The sequence below is a fragment of the Cetorhinus maximus genome, chromosome 27, assembly GCF_964194155.1.
Source record: "Cetorhinus maximus chromosome 27, sCetMax3.hap1.1, whole genome shotgun sequence".
Lineage (NCBI taxonomy): Eukaryota > Metazoa > Chordata > Chondrichthyes > Lamniformes > Cetorhinidae > Cetorhinus > Cetorhinus maximus.
The window spans coordinates 18,903,530-18,922,920 of NC_135905.1; the positions used below are offsets into that span (position 1 = coordinate 18,903,530).

At 41.0% G+C, this 19,391-nt stretch overlaps 1 protein-coding gene and 1 pseudogene across 3 annotated transcripts in view; both read right to left on the minus strand.

Moving 5' to 3' along the window:
- Positions 1–10,988: 10,988 nt before the first annotated feature.
- Positions 10,989–14,420, minus strand: LOC144668491 (peptidyl-prolyl cis-trans isomerase A pseudogene; annotated as a pseudogene).
- Positions 14,421–17,011: 2,591 nt separating this feature from the next.
- Positions 17,012–19,391, minus strand: part of ogdhl (oxoglutarate dehydrogenase L) — a 137,335-nt gene continuing 134,955 nt past the window's right edge. For 2 of the 3 annotated variants that reach the window (XM_078530842.1, XM_078530843.1), the window contains exon 23: positions 17,012–19,017. In XM_078530842.1, coding sequence (XP_078386968.1) covers positions 18,894–19,017 — 124 coding nt within the window. In that variant the 3' untranslated portion in view covers positions 17,012–18,893. The remainder of the gene's footprint in view (positions 19,018–19,391) is intronic. The other variant, XM_078530844.1, reaches the window with a different exon arrangement.

The window sequence follows — 19,391 nt, forward strand, 5'->3', positions numbered from 1 at the left end:
AGTGGCTGAGTATTTCCTCATTCAGTCATATAATTTATTGGAAATTAATCAGAGGATTCAGAATTTGATGTGGGGAAACTGTACAAGATTTCAATGATTACTAGAAGCCAGCCATTATGAGGACTGCAATTTAAGTGTTGTATACTGGAAGTAAATGACAACACTATAATACAATTAGGTAGATCCTATGCCGCCTTCACGCTATCAATTATGTTATTAAATTGTTCCATTTTGAGATATTAACTTCTCACAATAATTCAGACCAATTTTTTTTGGTATCTTGGCCATGACACAGGGTCATGGTTCACCAGCTTTCTGATAAAATATTCATTCTTAACAGAATTGCAGAATGGTTACAGCACACTCTTGGGTGGAAGAAAAGCTGATCAGCCTTCGAGAAACGTATTGCTTCTCAGCCAGTTACAGAGCTTATTCCAATTTTCCAGTTCAAGGAATAAACAACGTTGAGATGGGGAGCAATGAAGGGAGGGTATGATTTGCATTTAAAAAGTGTGATTTTTATTTTGACTTTGGACTAAAACACAACATTATAGATTGAGGACCAGACATTCAGCCAATTGAGCTTAGCCCACCCTACAATGGCTACTGGCACCATGAGGTAAGCTTCACTGCGGATTGGCTAATTATACCAATTTCCTTCGTCAACAAGGAGCACTTTGTGACTGAAGTGAATCCACATAATGAAGAATTGGTGAAGAAATTAAGGAAGTGTAAGGCAGTTCAAGTGATCAATGGAAAGATTTCAATTTCAATATATCTTAGAAGTCCAGGACTGCACTAGGAGACCTATTCCACCTGAATTCAATTTATTTAACCACCAGTGAAAAATTTTTGAAAATCCCAAGTAAGATGCAAACCATTTAATTTAAAAATATAGCTTCCTTATCCATATTGATTCTTCTTCAGTTCTCCGCCCGAAGGCAGATCCAAACCATAGCGCCATCACCTCACCTCCTTAAAGGAGGCAGGTCCCAAAGACACCCCAGCCGGAATGGGGATTAAACCAATCTGATCCACAAGTGTGGATCAGAGCAGTCTGAGCGGCTATGACATCATACACTTTTTACATGCATGTTGCAGCCTGAAGCTATGCATAATGATGGAGGAGACTCCAATTTCATTCCATCACATGGCTGACCAGGAATCTCTCCTGCTCTTACTGCCTGCCATATGTTGGAAGGATGTACAAGTTGATACACAGTCTGTTTGGCCATGTTATGAATGCACCTTCTTTGGCCAACAAGTCTTGAAATGGGAAACAAAAACAAAAATACCTGGAAAAATTCAGCAGGTCTGGCAGCATCTGCAGAGAGGAGCACAGTTAACATTTCGAGTCTGAACTCGGACTCGAAACGTTAACTGTGTTCCTCTCTGCAGATGCTGCCAGACCTGCTGAGTTTTTCCAGGTATTTTTGTTTTTGTTTTGGATTTCCAGCATCCGCAGTTTTTTGCTTTTATCTTAAGTCTTGAAATGGGACTTGAACTCAGAGCTTCTGGCTCAGAGGCAGTGATGCTAACCCCTGCACCACAAGACCCCCTACCCACATAGATACTGAAACTCAGGAGTTGGAAATGAGATAAGAGCAGTTAAAATTATACTGGACAATCTGTAATAGTTTACCCAAATAACCACAAAACAGGCCAAATGGGCCAGATTAAACAGTGCTCCCTGCTAAAGGTACATATAGGCAAGATGAGTTAGTCATCTAACAGAGAGAAATTAATGATTCCTGGCAGAGCAGGCCGAGTCTAAACAATTAGTGCCCACAAAAAATGTTATCCTTTGTAGTAGTGAAGAAAAATTGCAGCATCTTGAGTTCAATGCAGTGGAAAGGGCAATTCAAATTCCATCTGGTACTCAAAAAAAATAGCAAATGTTGCATTTCATCAGGTTGCTACATCCACATAGTTCAATTTTGGGTTTTCCTTGCTCCTGTCTGGATTAAGCAGATTTTCATTCACTGCAATCTACTGATAGAAGTGATAGCAGATGTTAATCCTAGCAGTGATTACATTGGAGACGTAACTTGGCTCAGGATCAATGTGTACCGCAAGATCAAGCAGTGCAGATGGTTATAAACCCACCCCAAAAGGGCTTCATGAGATTTCCCTCGTCTGTGATAGCCACTTTCACTACTTTGATTTTTATGCAAGTGGTCATTCCAACATCAATAATAAACTACTGAAATTAAATTGATACAGCCCCCTGACAACACAGCAGGAACTCATGTGCCAATATATATGGAGCTGAGTGTCAGTGCTAACCACGGAGCAAGCTGGAACAGGATCTCGTATGCTGTCAGGAGCTTAAAGGGTGCACAGTACTAGTGCACACAACCAAAATGGACGTTGGATTTTGCATTTACTAGTCCAGTGGAAAGGTTAGTGATTCACAAATGGACAAACACCCAAGTAAAGATGCTTTGCAGTGGTGATTAAAAAAATATCAAGATGCATCTGCTATATTATTTTGAGGCATCACAGAAATGATTCAGAATTTACTTGAAATGCTTGCATGGCTCACTTATTTGTTAAAAGCTGTTTCCATGCCTTGATCTACTTTGCTATGGCAAAAGCTGATTCTGTCATTGCTACACTTTAAATGTATTAAAACGTTCCAAACACAACAGTGAAAAAACCTTTATTGAGTCATACATATTGGAGAGAATTTTCTCCCTGTCGGGGTGGGGGGGGGGATGGTTTGAGCGGGCGCGCAATTGATTGCTGCCCGCGATCGGCTGTGTGCCGCCATTTTACGTGGGTGGGCCACGTAAGCCACCTGGAAGCGCTGAGCGCTAGCTGTGTGGTGGGGGGTTACCTGAGTCGGGGCATGTGCGCGAAAGAGTGCAGAAATCTCCCTGAGGCACAGAGCTGCCTCAGGGAGATTAATTTTAAGTTCAGAAAAATTTTAATTAAGGAAAAAAAAAATTTAAGGACAAGTCCCCTCATGTGAAACTGTCACATGAGCTGGGGTATGTCTACGAATTTTATTTTAAAAAAATTTTCAAACCTTTAAAAGCCTTCATGAAACCCCATCCCGCCCGTGGATGAGGTCTCATGAAAAATGCGAAGGCCGCCTGGGCTCTTCGCCTGCCCGACAACCTTAAGGTTGGATGGGCAGCTCAGTTAATTATTTTAATTGTTAGTTAAATGGCCTAAATAGGCCTTTGACAGTTCGGCGGGTGTGCACCCAAGTTGGCTGTGCGCCCGCCGAACTGAAAATCTGAATGACGCGCGGTGACGTCGGGACACCTGCCCGATGTCACCACACGTCACTTTACGCCTCGGTGAGCGGACCCCACCACCGCTCGCCGAGCCAAGATTTTACCCATTGGGTTATATCAACTCCTTTATGTTCCCCATGCATGAGGATGACCAACTAGTAAATTCTTGTTGCTGTTTGTACTTTCAACTACTAGTTGATGTTTGTGCTCATGTTATATGCATTTCAGATTCAAAACTACAGTTTCACTATAAAGTCGTGGACATTAGATCTCAAATTCATCTCTCCTGTAACTTACAGGAAACAATGTAGGTGATCAATAACCCAGTAAAGCACATTAATCGCCTCTGTCAGAACTCCCAGGGGAGAATTTTTGGCTCAACGAGCGGTGATGGGGCCCGCTCGCCTAGGCATAAAATGACGCGGGGTGACGTCAAGGCACCAGTCCCGATGTCACCGCGCATCATTTAGATTTTCAGTTCGGCGGGCGCACAGCCGACTTGGCTACACGTCCGCTGAACTGTCTAAGGCCTTTTACGGCCATTTAACTAACAATTAAAATAATTAACAGAACTGCCCATCCAACCTTAAGGTTGGCGGGCAGGCAAAGAGCCCAGGTGCCCTTCGCATTTTTCATGGCACCTCATCCATGGGTGGGATGAGGTCTCATGAATGATTTAAAATTTTCATTGAAATGAATGCACATGTCCCAGCTCGTGTGACAGTTTCACATGAGCGGACATGTCATAAAAATTTTTTCAACACTTTATTGAACTGTTAAAACTTAAAACTAATCTCCCTGTGGCACCTCTGTGTCTCAGGGAGATTTCTGCGCTCTTTCACGTGCACGTGCGAAAGAGTGCACTCCCGACTCATGGAACCTCCCCCCCAACCCCCGGCACAGGGAGTGCGCAGCGCTTCCGAGTGCGTGTCACGCTGGGCAGGCCTTAATAGGCCCACCCATGTAAAATGGCGACGTGGACCCGATTGGGGGCGCCGATCAGTTTGCGCCCGCTTCTGCACAACCCCCCCAACGGGGGGAAAGTTCTACCCCCAGACTCTGTTGTTGTAGCCAGTGTTTATATGGCTAGTCCAGTTCACCCTCTGGTTACTGATAGCCCCCAGGATATTGATAGCTTAGGGATTCAGCGCTTGTAAAGGCGTTGAATGTCGAGGGGGAGGTTAGATTCTGCAGTGAAGTCCTGGGCTGAGAAAATTGGTCTCCAACAACCACAGCCATTTTCCTTTATGCTAGTTATGACTCCAACCAGTAGCGAGTTTTCCTCGATTCCCAGTGATTTCAGTTTTGCTAGGGCCCCTTACATTTGGTCAGATGTTGATGTCAATGGCAGTTATTTACACCTCACCTCTTCTGTCCATATTTGGATCAAGGCTGTAATGAGGTCAGGAGCTGAGCAGCCCTGGTCAAACTAATTGACAAAGAATGACCCTGAACAGCTCCATAAGAAATACAAAGAATTGCAACATCAGACTGACCCCCTGTGGCTGCTCCATACCTTGGGAAACAACAATAGAGGCTGGATTGCAAAACTCTAACTGCAGTGTCTTTCACCTAGGTCTCAAGGGCTAGATTTTCACCGTCCATGGTTACTGGACAGAGAGTTGAGCTCTGGAATGTAACTGCTCCACCAATTTTTCTCTACCTTGGATGATTGAGGCTTCTTAAGCGGGAAGACTGGATGTACGGCTATTTTATCACCTTAAATGGTAACAAATATTTACTTTATAACTCATACATTTATGTGAATGTGAGATGCAGTAATGTTGCATTATAGAGTCGATTTGTATGTCAAGGAGTCAACATCTATGACGGAGGAAAATAGCAGGAGGACAGAGATGGTCTTTCGATAGTTGTGTTATATGTGATGTGTTTTGGTGTCATGAGAGAGTATAATGAAGGTGAAGTTGGTGGGGGGGGGATGTCTGAGGCCCCAGTGGGTATGTGGGAAAAGATTTTGGTGCATTTGGAAAATGGAGTGAGAGAGATTGTGATTTATTTTCAAATTTTGTTTGACAGGGTTCAGTCAAAACATAACTTCCTACAACATGTGGTAAAACTCAATTTTAAGATTTTCTTGGGCCAGAATTTACCCCCGTCAGGGGGGAAGTTTAGGAGTGAGCGCGTGGAGGCGCGCCTCCGATCGGCGCCCGATTGGGGGCGTGCCGTCATTTTACGTGGGTGGGCCAATTAAGGCACGCCCAGTGTGAAATCCGCCAGGAAGTGCTGAGTGCTCCCTGTGCGGGCAGGGGGGGTGGGGATTCCCTGAGCCGAGAGTGTGCTTTTTTGCGCATGCGCACAAAAGAGCGCACTCATCTTCCTGAGGCTAAGTGCAGCCTCAGGGAGATCGGCTCCACAATAAAAAAAATCTTAAAAATAGAAAAAAAAATTCCCTGACATGTCCCCTCATGTGACATTGTCATATGAGTTGAGACATGTCCATCACTTTCAAAGACACTTTTATTTTACATTTTTAAATATCTATATGAAAACTCACCCCGCCCGTGGATGAGGTTTCATGCTTTTTCTAATGCCTGCCAGGGCTCCTGGCCTGCCCGCCAACCTCAAGGTTGGATGAGAAAGTCCACTAATTACTTTAATGACTTTGTCAATGGCCTCAATTGGCCATTAACAGGTTGGCGGGCGCACAGCTGATTCTGCTGAGCCCCCGCCTACCTGAAAATTGAAATGGGGCGGGGTGACATTGGGAATTCTACCTGATGTCATCCTGCATCATTTTACTCACCTTCCTCAGGGCTTGGGATAACCCAACCTGCACAATTTTATGACTCACAAACTGCACAGCTGACACATGTGTGATTTCACTCGCCAGTTTTGGCTTTTCACATTGGGTCATGTTCGCAGTGCAGTCTGCAAACCAGAGTGGGAGGAGTGTGGGTGTGGAGGCGGACCAGTTAGAAGGAAGGCTCAGCTCTCCAGCTCCCAACATTGTTTAAAAGTCCCCTAAATCACAAACCTCACCCCATCGCCCATACCCCCATACCTGTCTATGCCCTCTCAGATCACCCATACCTCTCCATGTCACCCTATGCCTGCCATGTGTCTTCCATGTCCCCTCAGACTCCCCCATGCCAGCTCTATGCCCCCATGTATCCTCCATACCCCCTCAGATCACCAATGCCACATCAATGACCCCCCATGTATCCTCCACAGCCACTCACCTAGTATGCACGAGGTGCAGTCGCCAGAATCTATGTGATATCAATGGGAAATATTTTATATTCCTTGGGGGAAGAAATGAACCTCTCACCATCCAGTAAGTCTCCATAAGATTGATACTGAGAGAAAAAAATGTATTCAGTCATGTGAAAAAATCCTTGTAATCCTATGAGCTTGTGTCTACAAACCAGGAACCTCATCAAAGTCACAATCTGTTATTACAACTTCTTGAAACTATCATTCATTCTCTGATAAATGGAACACCTACTGTGCTCATACCCATTTTCACCTGAAACTCACTGAAGCATTGATAATGATCACAGCTATCCAAACAATAAGCTATCCAAACAATAAACTACCCTCTGGGAAGAAAAGAACAGATGCTCATTTCAAAGCAGAGTACTTTTCAATCAATGCAGGGAAGCAGATGGTTAGATTTTTTTCAAGTGCCAACACCATTTTAAAAAAATCAGCCATAGCTATTTAAATCACAGTAGAAAAGATGACAGCACAGACAGACAGGGCATTTTGATGCATTTTTTGCATGCTTTCTCCACTGTAAAAGTACTATGATATAGGTGAAAAAATACACAAGGCTATTCAATGTAAGAGTCAACTTACCTTTAGATCCCTATGAATCACTGCATTAAGAACACATCTACATTACAATACAGCACCTAATAATGATACTAGAAGGTGTGAAAACACTTAGCACTTACCTTTCAGAAGGTTGCAGACTCCTCAGCAGGTTTTCCATTTTCTTCACGAACTATCAAACCTGACGAGTTTTTAAAGGGCTTCCAAAACCCTGCACCACTAATGGTGTGTGGAAGAAAATCCGATTTTTGTCCCCCATTTAAAATGGGGAAACGAACCTCAGCGGCTGTACATTTGGCACACTAGACATTCCCGACATGCACAAAGACCAGGGAACATTGACACCAGGTTGGGAATGTAGAGGAAAATTGGATTTCCTCCACAAAAAAAAAGTATGACTCTTCATAGAAACATAGAAAATACGAGTAGGCCATTCGGCCCTTTGAGCCTGCTCCACCATTCATTATGATCATGGCTGATCATTCAACTCAATAACCTGCTCCTGCTTTCTCCCTGTATCCTTTGATCCCTTTCGCCCCAAGAGCTATATCTAACTCCTTCTTGAAAACATAATGTTTTGGTCTCAACTACTTTCTGTGGTAGTGAATTCCACAAGCTCACCACTCTCTGGGTGAAGAAATTTCTCATCTTAGTCCTAAATGGTCTACCCTGTATCCTCAGACTGTGACCTCTGGTTCTGGACTCCCCCATCATCGGGAACATCCTTCCTGCACCACCCTGTCTAGTCCTGTTAGGATTTTATAGGTTTCTATGAGATCCCCCCTCATTCTTCTGAATTCCAGCGAATATAGTCCTAACTGACTCAATCTCTCCTCATATGTCAGTCCCGCCATCCCAGGAATCAGTCTGGTAAACCTTCGCTGCACTCCCTCTATAGCAAGAACATCTTTCCTCAAATAAGGAGACCAAAACTGCATACAATATCCCAGGTGTGGTCTCACCAAGGCCCTGTATAATTGCAGCAAGACATCCCCACTCCTGTACTTGAATCCTCTCGCTATGAAGGCCAACAAGCCAGTTGCCTTCTTTACCGCCTGCTGCAACTGCATGCTTACCTTCAGTGACTGGTGTACAAGGACACACAGGTCTCATTGCACATTCCCCTCTCTCAATTTATAGCCATTCAGATAACAATCTGCCTTCCAGTTTTCAATATCAAATTGGATAACCTCACATTTATCCACATTATACTGCATCTGCCATGCATTTACCCACTCACTCAGCTTGTCCAAATCACAGTGAAGCATCTCTGCATCCTCCTCACAGCTCACCCTCCCACCCAGCTTTGTCTCATCTGCCTTTGAACCCTGACAAAAATTCGGCCTGCTGTTTCAGTTCATTTTTGTCTTGGCTTCAAGGAGCATTAGGCCATATAAGTTAATTTAATCATATTTCTTCAGCCTCACTTTATGTTTACAGTTTAATAACCTTAGTTGATCTTAAATGTTCAACATTGAAGGTTAACAAACATGTATTTAGCAATCTCCATGGTAACAAGCAACCTTTTTCTTCAAGTTCATAAAAGTTCTGATAAGCGTGACTTTTTCTTTCAAAAATTCATTCCATCTACATTTTAAACTATCCTAAGGTATTAGCATTCAAAACACACAAATGCTAGTTCACAAGCCTTTTTTCCTCGGTGATTGGAATATAGAACAACTTTTCCTCTGATTATATGCATTGTTTTCCTACACTAAGGGCAAAGAGGTAACAGATTTATTCATTAAATTATCCATTCTCTTTCATGGTTCTTTTCAACAAAATATGGATCTTGAATATTTAATCTTCATCCGTTTAATTGCAACATGATATATTTAATACATGGAGAATGGCAGATGGTTAGGAGTTTACTACAAGGTTGTCTCATGCTTGTGGGGATATAATGACATTAAAAAGGACAGCAAAACTAGAACAGTTTACTCTCCTTTGAATTAGTGTTTATTGCACCAACCGGACTTCCAGATCTTTTATTTTTACGCAAGTAAATATGATTCTTCTACTCTGCCCTCACACCTTAATTTTCACTGTCAACACTTGTGCTAATATTTTCTTGTCTAGTTCATGTCACACAGCAGGGAAGGATGTTTATTATTTACAAGGATTATGAAGCTGGACCATGGTGGGTTGTAACAGAATTGATAGAAAGGGGGTGTTTCACTGTTTTACTCCCATATGCATTATACAAATAATTGACCCACAATCTAGTTACACATACAACAGTTTGCATCAATCAGCTATTTAAAACAATAATTACTGGATGTTGTTGTAACAGTGCATTAAAATGATAATTCAAGTCAACAGGGATGCACATAATCTATGTGGCCACACTTGAACCTTAAAATATTTTTGGGTCAGCAAAATTTGACATTCCTTCTGAATGAATTTAATCTGCGACCACTTTGACCACACGATCACCATGCAAATCATTAAACTGGGTGTATGGAAATGACTGTCTAGGCAGTGCTGTCAAATCTTACAAGACATGGAGTGAAAAGACAACGAATAGTCTCTTCCTTTTCACCTCACTATTTTTACCACTCCTGTCATCCTCCTTCAACTAGAAAAATGCAAGCAATCGAATTTAGTCATCAATGTGCGATAGCATGTCAAGATGGTCATTTATGGGCAGTTGGCCTCCCATATCACAAGAGGGAACACACAGCATAGATTACATTTAGAACTATCAGTTTCTCTCTTCAAGAATTCTATCTCATTCACGCCTCAAAACTGACTGAAAGACAATTCCACAGATCCTTAAAAACAAGTTTCGCACTTTTGGAGGAAATTCAATTAAAAAGAAAATCAAGAAAAGAAACCTGATGTTGTATTTGAGATTTGGGGCATGTGTATATCAATTAGTAAAGGAGTGCCTGTTGCTGTTGATTAGGAATCAATTGCTTAACTGGATAACCGAACAGCTGCAATAGCATCTTGTCTTCCCCTCTTTGTTCTAAAATGGGGCAGCATTTTCCCGTCGGTGAGTGGGGCCCACTCGCCGATGTGTAAAATGACATGCGGTGACGTCAGGTGTGCATCCCAACGTCGCTTACGTCATTTAGATTTTGTTTGGATGGCGCGCAGCTGACTCAGCGGCCACTTAAGGCCTTTAAAAAAGTAATTAACCCAATTAATGTAACTGCCTGTCCAGCCTTAAGGTTGGTGGGCAGGCGAAGAGCCCAGGCGGCCATCAGAAAAAACATGAAACCTCATCCACGGGCGGGATGAGGTTTCATGAGGGATTTAAAATATGTATAAAATTTTTAAATAAAAGTAATTGACATGTCCCTGCTCATGTGAGAGTGTCACATGAGGGGACGTGTCAGGGATTTTTTTTTCTCCCTTTAATAAAGTTTTCAAACTTGAGCCGAGCTCCGAGGCAGCAATTTGCCTCAGGGAGATCTGTGCGTTATTTCACGCGAATGCGCGATAGAGCGCACTCCCAACTCAGGGAATCCCCCCCCCGCCTGCCTGCACAGGGAGCGCACAGCCCATGTAAAATGGCGGTGCACCCCTAACTGGGGGCACCGATTGGGAATCTGCCCACCCACGCCCACACCTGCACAACCCCCTCGACGGAGGGAAAATGCTGCCCATGGAATTAAGGCCCAGTGTGTTGAATTTTATTCCATGCAGCAGTTTAGTCCAAGTTTATGCCATACAGTTTGCTATGGCTTAGATTTCAAGAACACGTTATTTTAAAAGCAAGAATTTTACTTTAGACAGAGTCTAAATGGAAAGGGCTAATCCACTGTACACTTTCATTGCATTGTTTCACTGATTTTAACTCGGTTCAAATTATCAGTAAATTGCCAACCATTTTCCACTCATTTAGTAGTTTGTTAGTTTAGAAGAGCTCTAGATTGACTCTATAATTAGTCATTCATTTCCAAATTATTCATGTTCATGTGCTTGAAGATCTTTGCCAACTGTTAATAGTTCTATGCATTATTAAATTTAGTTTGGTAATTTCTATCTAGTAATACGCTATATTGTTTTGTTTTGTAATCGTAAGTGATCAGGTTTTATTTAATCATATAATTCCATTCACATTTGTCCACAATTAATTATGCTAACAGTACTGCTGGTTTTGCCATCATTGCTGCCCAATTTCTCCACTTTCTTTATGACCTAGGAGCCCTCTTATAGCTTTATCAAATACAACATGCTTTCCATCCAACTATGGAGTATCTGAAGTGCATATAAAGAACTAGGATTCATTTGCATTTGGTCCAGCATTGGCCATAGACAGGGTACCAAGCCCCATGTGCTTCAGTTGGAAATTCTCATCAGCAAACTTCTCACCATAGATGGACTTCCCACCAGTGCCATTATTCTTTGTGAAGTCACCACCCTGGCACACGAAGCTGGAAATGATTCTGTGGAATATCGAGCCCTTAGCTACCCTGTTACAGCTGTTAAACCTAATTTATTCTGATATTCAGTGTTCAATCCAGCTTCAGCCATCAATTTAGCAGTGCTGCATTTGAATGGATACAAAGCATGTGGGCCACAAAATGCACAATGAGGGGGCATGTGAATATTTATTTACTTGTTGTCATGCAGAGATGGCTGACAGCACAGAAGTTGGAGAAGCAGTAAATAACAAGGTTATGAAAAATATTTGATACACTAAGTGGTTGTTTAAGATGTAAGTCTACTGTCAGTACATACTGAAGCATATCTGGATAATTGTGACTGATGAAACTGTTAAATAATCAACTGGTTGCAGAAACAATATTTTAATAAACAATTTGAGAAACAATTATTTACTGACACGAGTACTTAATGCCAGAATAACCTTTTCATTTACCAAAAATCTCTTCAAAGTTGTATAAGGCATAAAACAAAATGTTAACTTTATTATAAAATACTATTTATATAATGTTTTGTGGTAATTCAAATGAAGAAAACAAAAGGTAACTCATCCAATTACAAAGGAGATACTTATCTTCACATTTATAACTCATGTCCTGGTGTAAGTATCTTGAGATTTTGAAAAGACTTGTTAATTTGTGGTACATTTGCATTTCTCAAGACGTAATGTGGTGATGGTGTTGATTGACTTAAGTTTCAAAATGGTTATTTTTACTCTGTTCCTGCCAATAGCTGATTTGACTGATAACTTTGTAACTAAAGGCTACTAGTAATGTCAGACTGCTTGCTAATTGTATATAACCAAGTGTTCAAGTGGTGGACATTAACTGGGAATTCAACTGTGCTCATTAACTGGGAATTCAACTGCTCATATATAAAGTATATATGAGGCTGAAACAGTGGTTGTTATATTGAAGATGCACTATAGGTAATGTGTCTCTCTGTAAATAAAAGCTCCTAAGTGTATATAAACCAGGTCCCAATTCTATCCCTCACCGCCTGGCTCTGCTGATGGAAATGCTCTACTTTTGTAACTGCAGTGATACTTTAAACATGTGCAATACTGAGTTGTTAAAAATATTTATTTCTGAAATCATTTCATTGATTAACTTGGCCAATGACAGTAAAGGAGGCTGCAGTAGACATTATAACATGAACATGATTCTAAAAACATAAAAATGGCTGATTTTCTGATCTGAAATAGACTTCACTCTGGCATTTTAGTATCAGTGACGAGCCTCAATTATAGCTCACTTATGACCTTTATTTTGGCGTTCTTTTCATCAATTCACATCATGACATTTAAACATGTTTCAAAGGAGGGCATTAGAAAGAAGGTCCCTTGTCACTCTATTGCATTCGTGTTCAAATAAGAGAAGTTAAAGCTGATTGCAAAGTCCACAGACACACAAACTCTAAAGTTTCTTTTCTGTTGATTTGGTTCACCCATAAAACAGGCAAATTGAATCAAACCACTTGGAAACATCGCTGCTAATTGGTGAGCCTCTGGAGTGCAAGCCATTGACTGCAGAGTTAGGAAGCTGCACAAAAGACTAGCTTATAGTTCATTTACCTTTATTCTGCAAAGGTCTTTTCTGAATGATGTGTGTTATTCAGTTGCTGGCCTTAAAGCTTTTTTTTGGACAAAATATACAAATGGTCTAAAATTAAGACATTATACATTCAACTCGAATCAAATGCAATTTAAGTATCTTAGACATATTTAAATTGCATGGGGAAAGTGCAAGGAGGTCTTGTAGCACACGAGTAATGTCCCTACTTCTGGGCCAGAAGCGCTGGGTTCAAGTCCTGACTTGATGGCCATGGAAGGTGCATTCATATGTGGACAAACAGGTTGGTTATCAGCCTGTAAATATTTCCAATATGCCTGATGGCAGGTGGTAAAGAGTGGGAGAGTTTCCTGGTCATCCATACTGCAGAATGCAATGTCAAACACTGCAATACTTTGCTAAGCATAATCATGGACAAATCCTAATGGTAGTCCATGGTTACCACTGCCCTCTTAGGGCATGGTACCTGGAGAAGGGGAAATGTAATAGGACAGTGAATATTTGAATAAGGCACATGTACAAATAGGCAGACATAGTTAAGTTTTGTGTAACTATCTTTGCAGGAAATCAAATTAGGTAGGGTAGAGTCCATGATTGGTTGGATTGAGCGTTGCCTGTGGAAGGAATGGAATTTCGAAGGAGATTTTTACAGTGACAATGTTTATTTCTAATTCACTTACTAGTAAGACTAAGTATTTGAAAATGAGACCACACCTGAAGTATTGCATGCAGTTTTGGTCTCCTTACCCAAGAAGGATATACTTGCCATAGAGGGAGTGCAGCAAAGGTTCACCAGACTGATTCTTGGGATGGCAAGATTGCCGTGTGAGGCGAGATTGGGCCAGCCAGGCCTGTATACACTGGAGTTTAGAAGAATGAGAGGGGATCTCATTGACACATAAAATTCTGACAGGGATGGACAATGTAGGGATGATGTTTCCTCTGGTGGGGGTGGGTCTAGAACGAGGGGTCACAGCCTCAGGATACAGGGTAGGCCCATTTAGGACTGAGATGAGGGGAAATTTCTTCACTCAGAGGGTGGGTGAACCTGTGGAATTCTCTACCACAGAAGGCTATGGGGACCAAGTCATTGAATATATTTAAGAACGAAATAGATACATTTCTGGACTCTAAAGGCATCAAGTGGTAGGGGGAGAGAGCGGGAGTATGACATTGAGGTACAGGATCAGCCTTAATCCTACTGAATGGCGAAGCAGGCTCGAAGGACCAAATGACCTGCTCCTATTTTCTATGTTTCTATTTATCTTCAGCCTTTTAAAGAAGTTATTATGGATTATGCTTCCACCAATTCTACTACCTGGGTATTTAATGACTCGTGTACAAATTCTCTTAAACTCTTCCGTCATTCTTCTGGTGATGATCTTCAATTTATGCCCCTTGGTTACCAAACCATCGGAAATTTTTTCCCCTCTTTATCTGACCAAATCCCTCATGCTTTAGAGCACTTCTATCAGAGATCTTTGCTAAATCTTCACCATTGGACTGAAAAGATTTACAGTTTCTATAGGAGAACGAGAGGGCAGGTTTAAGATAATTGGCAAAAGAGCAATGGAGACATGGGCAGAATCTTTGGCTCGGCGAGCGGGGACAGGGCCCGCTCGCTGAGGCATAAAATGATGCACGGTGACATCAAGCGTGCGTCCCAACATCACCACACATCATTCAGATTTTCAGTTCGGCAGGCGCGCACCCGCCGAACTGTCAAGAGTCTATTAAAGCCAGTTAACTATCAATTAAATCAATAAACTGAACTGCCCGTCCAACCTTAAGGTTGGTGGGCAGGTGAAGAGCCCAGGCGGCCTTCGCATTTTTCATGGAATCTCATCCACTGTGGGATGAGGTTTCATGAAGGTTTTTAAAGTCTTGTGAAAATTTTTAATAAAATTAATAGACATGTCCCAGTTCATGTGACAGTTTCACATGAGAGGATATGTCTTAAAATTTTTTAATTAAATTTTTCTGAATTTAAACTAATCTCCCTGAAGCAGCTCTGTGCCTCAGGGAGATTTCTGCGTTCTTTCGCACGTATGCGCGAAAAAGCGCAGGCCCTGACTCAGGCAACCCCTCCCACCCACATAGGGAGTGCTCAGCACTTTCAGGTGTGCGTCACGCTGGGCGGGCCTTAATTGGCCCGCCCACATAAAATGGTGGCGCGCAGCCAATCTTGAGTGGCGATCGGTTGCGCACATACCCGCACCCTCTCCTGCCCAACCCCCCTGAAGGGGAGAAAATTCTCCGCATGAGGAGAAACTTTTCCACGCAGCAAGTGGTTGGGATCTGGAATGCACTGTCTGAAAGTGTGGTGGAGGCAGTTTCAATCGAGGCATTCAAGAGGGAACTAAATTATTATCTGAAAAGTCAGAATGTGTAGGGCTATGGGGAGAAGGTGGTGGAGTGGCACTAGCTAAATTGTTCCTTTGGAGCTCCAGCACAGTCACAAAGGGTCAAATGGCCTCCTCCTGTCCTGTAACAATTCTGTGATTCTCTCCTCAAAACCTTTCATCCTTGGAATCATCATAATAAATGTCTTCTGTAGCATATCTTTCCTATCCCTACAGTATGATACTCAAAACTGCATATAATATTTAATCTATGACTTAACCAGATTTATGTATTACCTCTTTGCCTTTGTACGCTATTCACCATTTAATGTGCATTTCCTCTCAATTTCTTTCACACTCCATCACTAGCATATACATTTGTTTGCTAAAGTTAGCACAGAAAAAATGTAGCCCAATGTCACTCCATCATCCGTTACTACATTAAGCCCCATCTGGTATTTTTCTGTGCCATCTGCTCACTCATGTCCTCCTGAAATAACTTACAGCCCTTCTCAGTTAACCATGCTTCTGATCTGTGTCGTCTCCGAACTTATATTGTGCTCCAAATATCCAAGTCTAGGTCATCTCCATATATACACTCCAAAACATCAATTGACAATATGATATGCAAAATTGAAAGCCTAAGGATTTTATACGAGTAAAATTTCCACTTGATTACATTGTTGCCCTTTAAGATTTGTCACTCTCAATTTGTTTTAAAGTGTTTTCTGAAGTAAAACAAATTATGAACAAAATTCACCCTGTTATAAGGATCTTTTTGACTCTGCTGGGTCAAAGCCTGACCACCAGAAAGTAGCATGCTCCAATATGTATTTGTTGGCATCTTGATCACGGAGTTCTAGGAACTGCAGGAGTTTACATAAAATGAACTCCTGCATGTGCACATTTTGCTTACATCAGGCCTCCAAATGTGTAGAGTTGGCCAGCTAGGTGCGGAGTGAAACATATGGGGGAAGGTACAACCGGGGTCCAGGGTGTGAGCTGGTTACAGAAGCAGGGAAAAGTTGTTTCATTTCAAAGTTTCTGTGTAGGCTAACAAAAAAAATGTGTATATGATTAATTTTATTTTGGAGGGCAAGATGATAGTGTGGATGAGGAATGTTCAAGGTGGTTGTATCTCATTTTGTATGCTGGAATATTATGTAGAGCAATTTTGTGTAAAAATTTCAAGATTTAATGTAATATGACATAATGATGTAAAAATAATAACTGAAAAGGAGAAAAACAGACTTTTAATACTTAACTAATGAGGAAGAAAAAATTGATTGACTGCTCAACATAAGTAGACTTGATGGCTCAACAATCACAATATAAACAAGCTATATATTAGCACCAATCGCAAGAAATATTCTGTTCTTAAAACTATCGAAATCCCTTGCACTAGGAGATTTATATTAAACAGTGTGTGGGGCTGTATCAATCTATTGTGAATAATCCCTCTTCAGTTATTCCTATATCTCCTACATGCAGGTTTGGTCATCCTTTCTTCAGCATTTGTCATTTCTACTTTGAAATGTCACAATGCAATTCTTCATGATCCCCTTTGCCAAGCACTCAAGTTACTTTTTTACTCTTTTAATCACTTTATACTCACATCAACTTTTCTTTGTTAAAATTAGCAAACAGGAAATGTAGCTCAATGTCCTTTTATATGTTTTATTTTGCATTAAATTTAAGATGAACAATATAAACTGCTATGACTCAAGTGCTAATCTTCCAAATGTGCCAACTCCATTAAATCAAGGAACATTGCTCTGTCTCACTAAAAGGGAGCTGCACATTAAGGAATTGGATAGCTCTTCATACAGGTTTTTCTTTTGACCTTTTCCATAAGTTGAAGCACCTCATTATGATAAGAGCTCCACGACAGCTTAAGCAGAAAACAATTACTTTAATTTTGAAGTCAGTCAATGTTAGTCGAGGGTGACATTGGAAGTTGAGACCATTGAAATATACCTTACCACAGATCCAGAATTCACGCGAGTCCGATTGTTATGTACACAGTAAGCTGTGCAAGTGTTCCACTTACATCGTTTCTTGTTGTGGCAGATAAGGAAAAGGAGTAACAGCTACTCACTGCAATTATCCTTCGCCTATTTTCCCTGCTGCAATGGTAACCAAAATTGGTTTACCATTGGCTACAGTGGTAAACAAAATGTAACAGCAGTAAAAATTATTATACTTGTACAGGATCCGCAACAGTTCTCTCCATGTTCTTCAATTTGGTTTTGATTTCAAAACATGAGTTTAAGTTTATTCTTAACAAACTTAGAAATTGGCAGCTTGATATATTTACATAATAAATGATTAAACCAAGCTTAAATACAAATCCAATGTGCTTTTGAACATTAATGAAGGATAATCAGTGCCTCACTGGTGAAACAAGCAAAAACCTTCCCCAAATATGCAGCCAATTTCTATTTTCATATTTCTGGGCAGGACAGTAGCTCATTCAGATACTTATGTTTGTAATGCAAAATATATTTAAATAGAATACTAAATCATTAATATAATATAGAATTCCTTCCACAAGCAAAAATGATCTTGAATATTTGCAATTTTATCATTTATCAGGTCAATCTCACTTGCAGAATAAATACTGTCATTTAAAATTTCACAGAATATTATCTCAGTGTACCTATTCTACTGCTGAAAGCTCAATTGTGAAGGCAACTTGCTGGTCTCAATTTATTTCATGGTGAGGGGGAGTTAGTGTTGGGCAAGGAAAAATAAAAGTATTGCACAGAACGAATCCTTAATAGGCTGGTGTAAATTCTCCTTCCCTATTTTTCAAATAAACTCCCACCTCTCCCAAAAGAATCATGCTTCCTTAGATTGTAGATGTCACAAGCAATAGGTAGGAACCAATAGGACATCAGGTCAGTGCCTTTCATCATGTACTGATGAAGGTGTCAAATTTCCAACTGCCCTTGTCATGGTGTTTTGTGAGAGACTACCTAGTTGATATTCTTTCATCAAGAATCAACTATACATAGTGAACTGTCTATTTTTTCTTAACTACAAGTACAATTAAAGGTATCTTCTCAAGAAAGCTGAGTGATATTGTTAAAACGTTTTATTATTGTAGCTACCCCAATAGTGTACCTTTCAAAATTATGAAGAAGAAAACCTGAAAAAACCCATAGCGCATTGACTGAACAAAAGTGATTATAAAAATAAAATGACTGAATAATATATCCTTTTTTTCTCCTGGTTCTCAACTTGTATATTCACATTTTACTTAAAGATTTAAAAACGGTTTAAATTAGCTTTGCAAAATAACCTACCAAAATAATTCACCGCCACCTTCTCAAAGGCAATTAGGGAAGCGACGCCCACATCCCATGAACAAAAGAAAAGCTGAAAACATTCAGAAGACCTCATTTATGTGATGAATGAGAGCAATGGGGAAAATATAAGAAACAAACAACAATTGTTTATGCATTATTTCTCAGCAGTTTAAGATGTGCATTTCCCTGAAACAACACCCAATAATATGTCCACAAGGGTTGGTTTCATTCAATCTAAACCGTCATGCCCTCAAAAGCTTGGAGGTTGAAAGATGTGTCCAATAAGCCCTGCAGCTCTGTGAGGTGAGTGTTCTTGTTACCTGTGGCTGGGGCTGGTGAAGAGTCACGCCCGACATACCTGTAAAAGATGAATAAGTCAGTTTAAACGGAGTGAAACTTGATGTGAGCCCCCAAACAACTGAACATAAGTATAAAATGTATGCTCTTTACCTGAAAAATGTTCACTATGTGCTATCCTAAAATTTGAAACGTACTCTTGGGGGAGAATTTTCACGTTGGCGTGCGTCCCGACATCACTGTGAGTCATTCAGATTTTTCGTTCAGTGGGCGCGCGCCAGAGGTAGCTATGCGCCTGCTGAACTGTCAGAGGCCTGTTAAGGCCATTAAAAAGCCAATTAAACTAATCATTAATGCTGCCCGTCCAACCTTAAGGTTGGCGGACAGGCAAAGAGCCCAAGCGGCCTTCGCGTTTTTCAGGAAACCTCATCCACG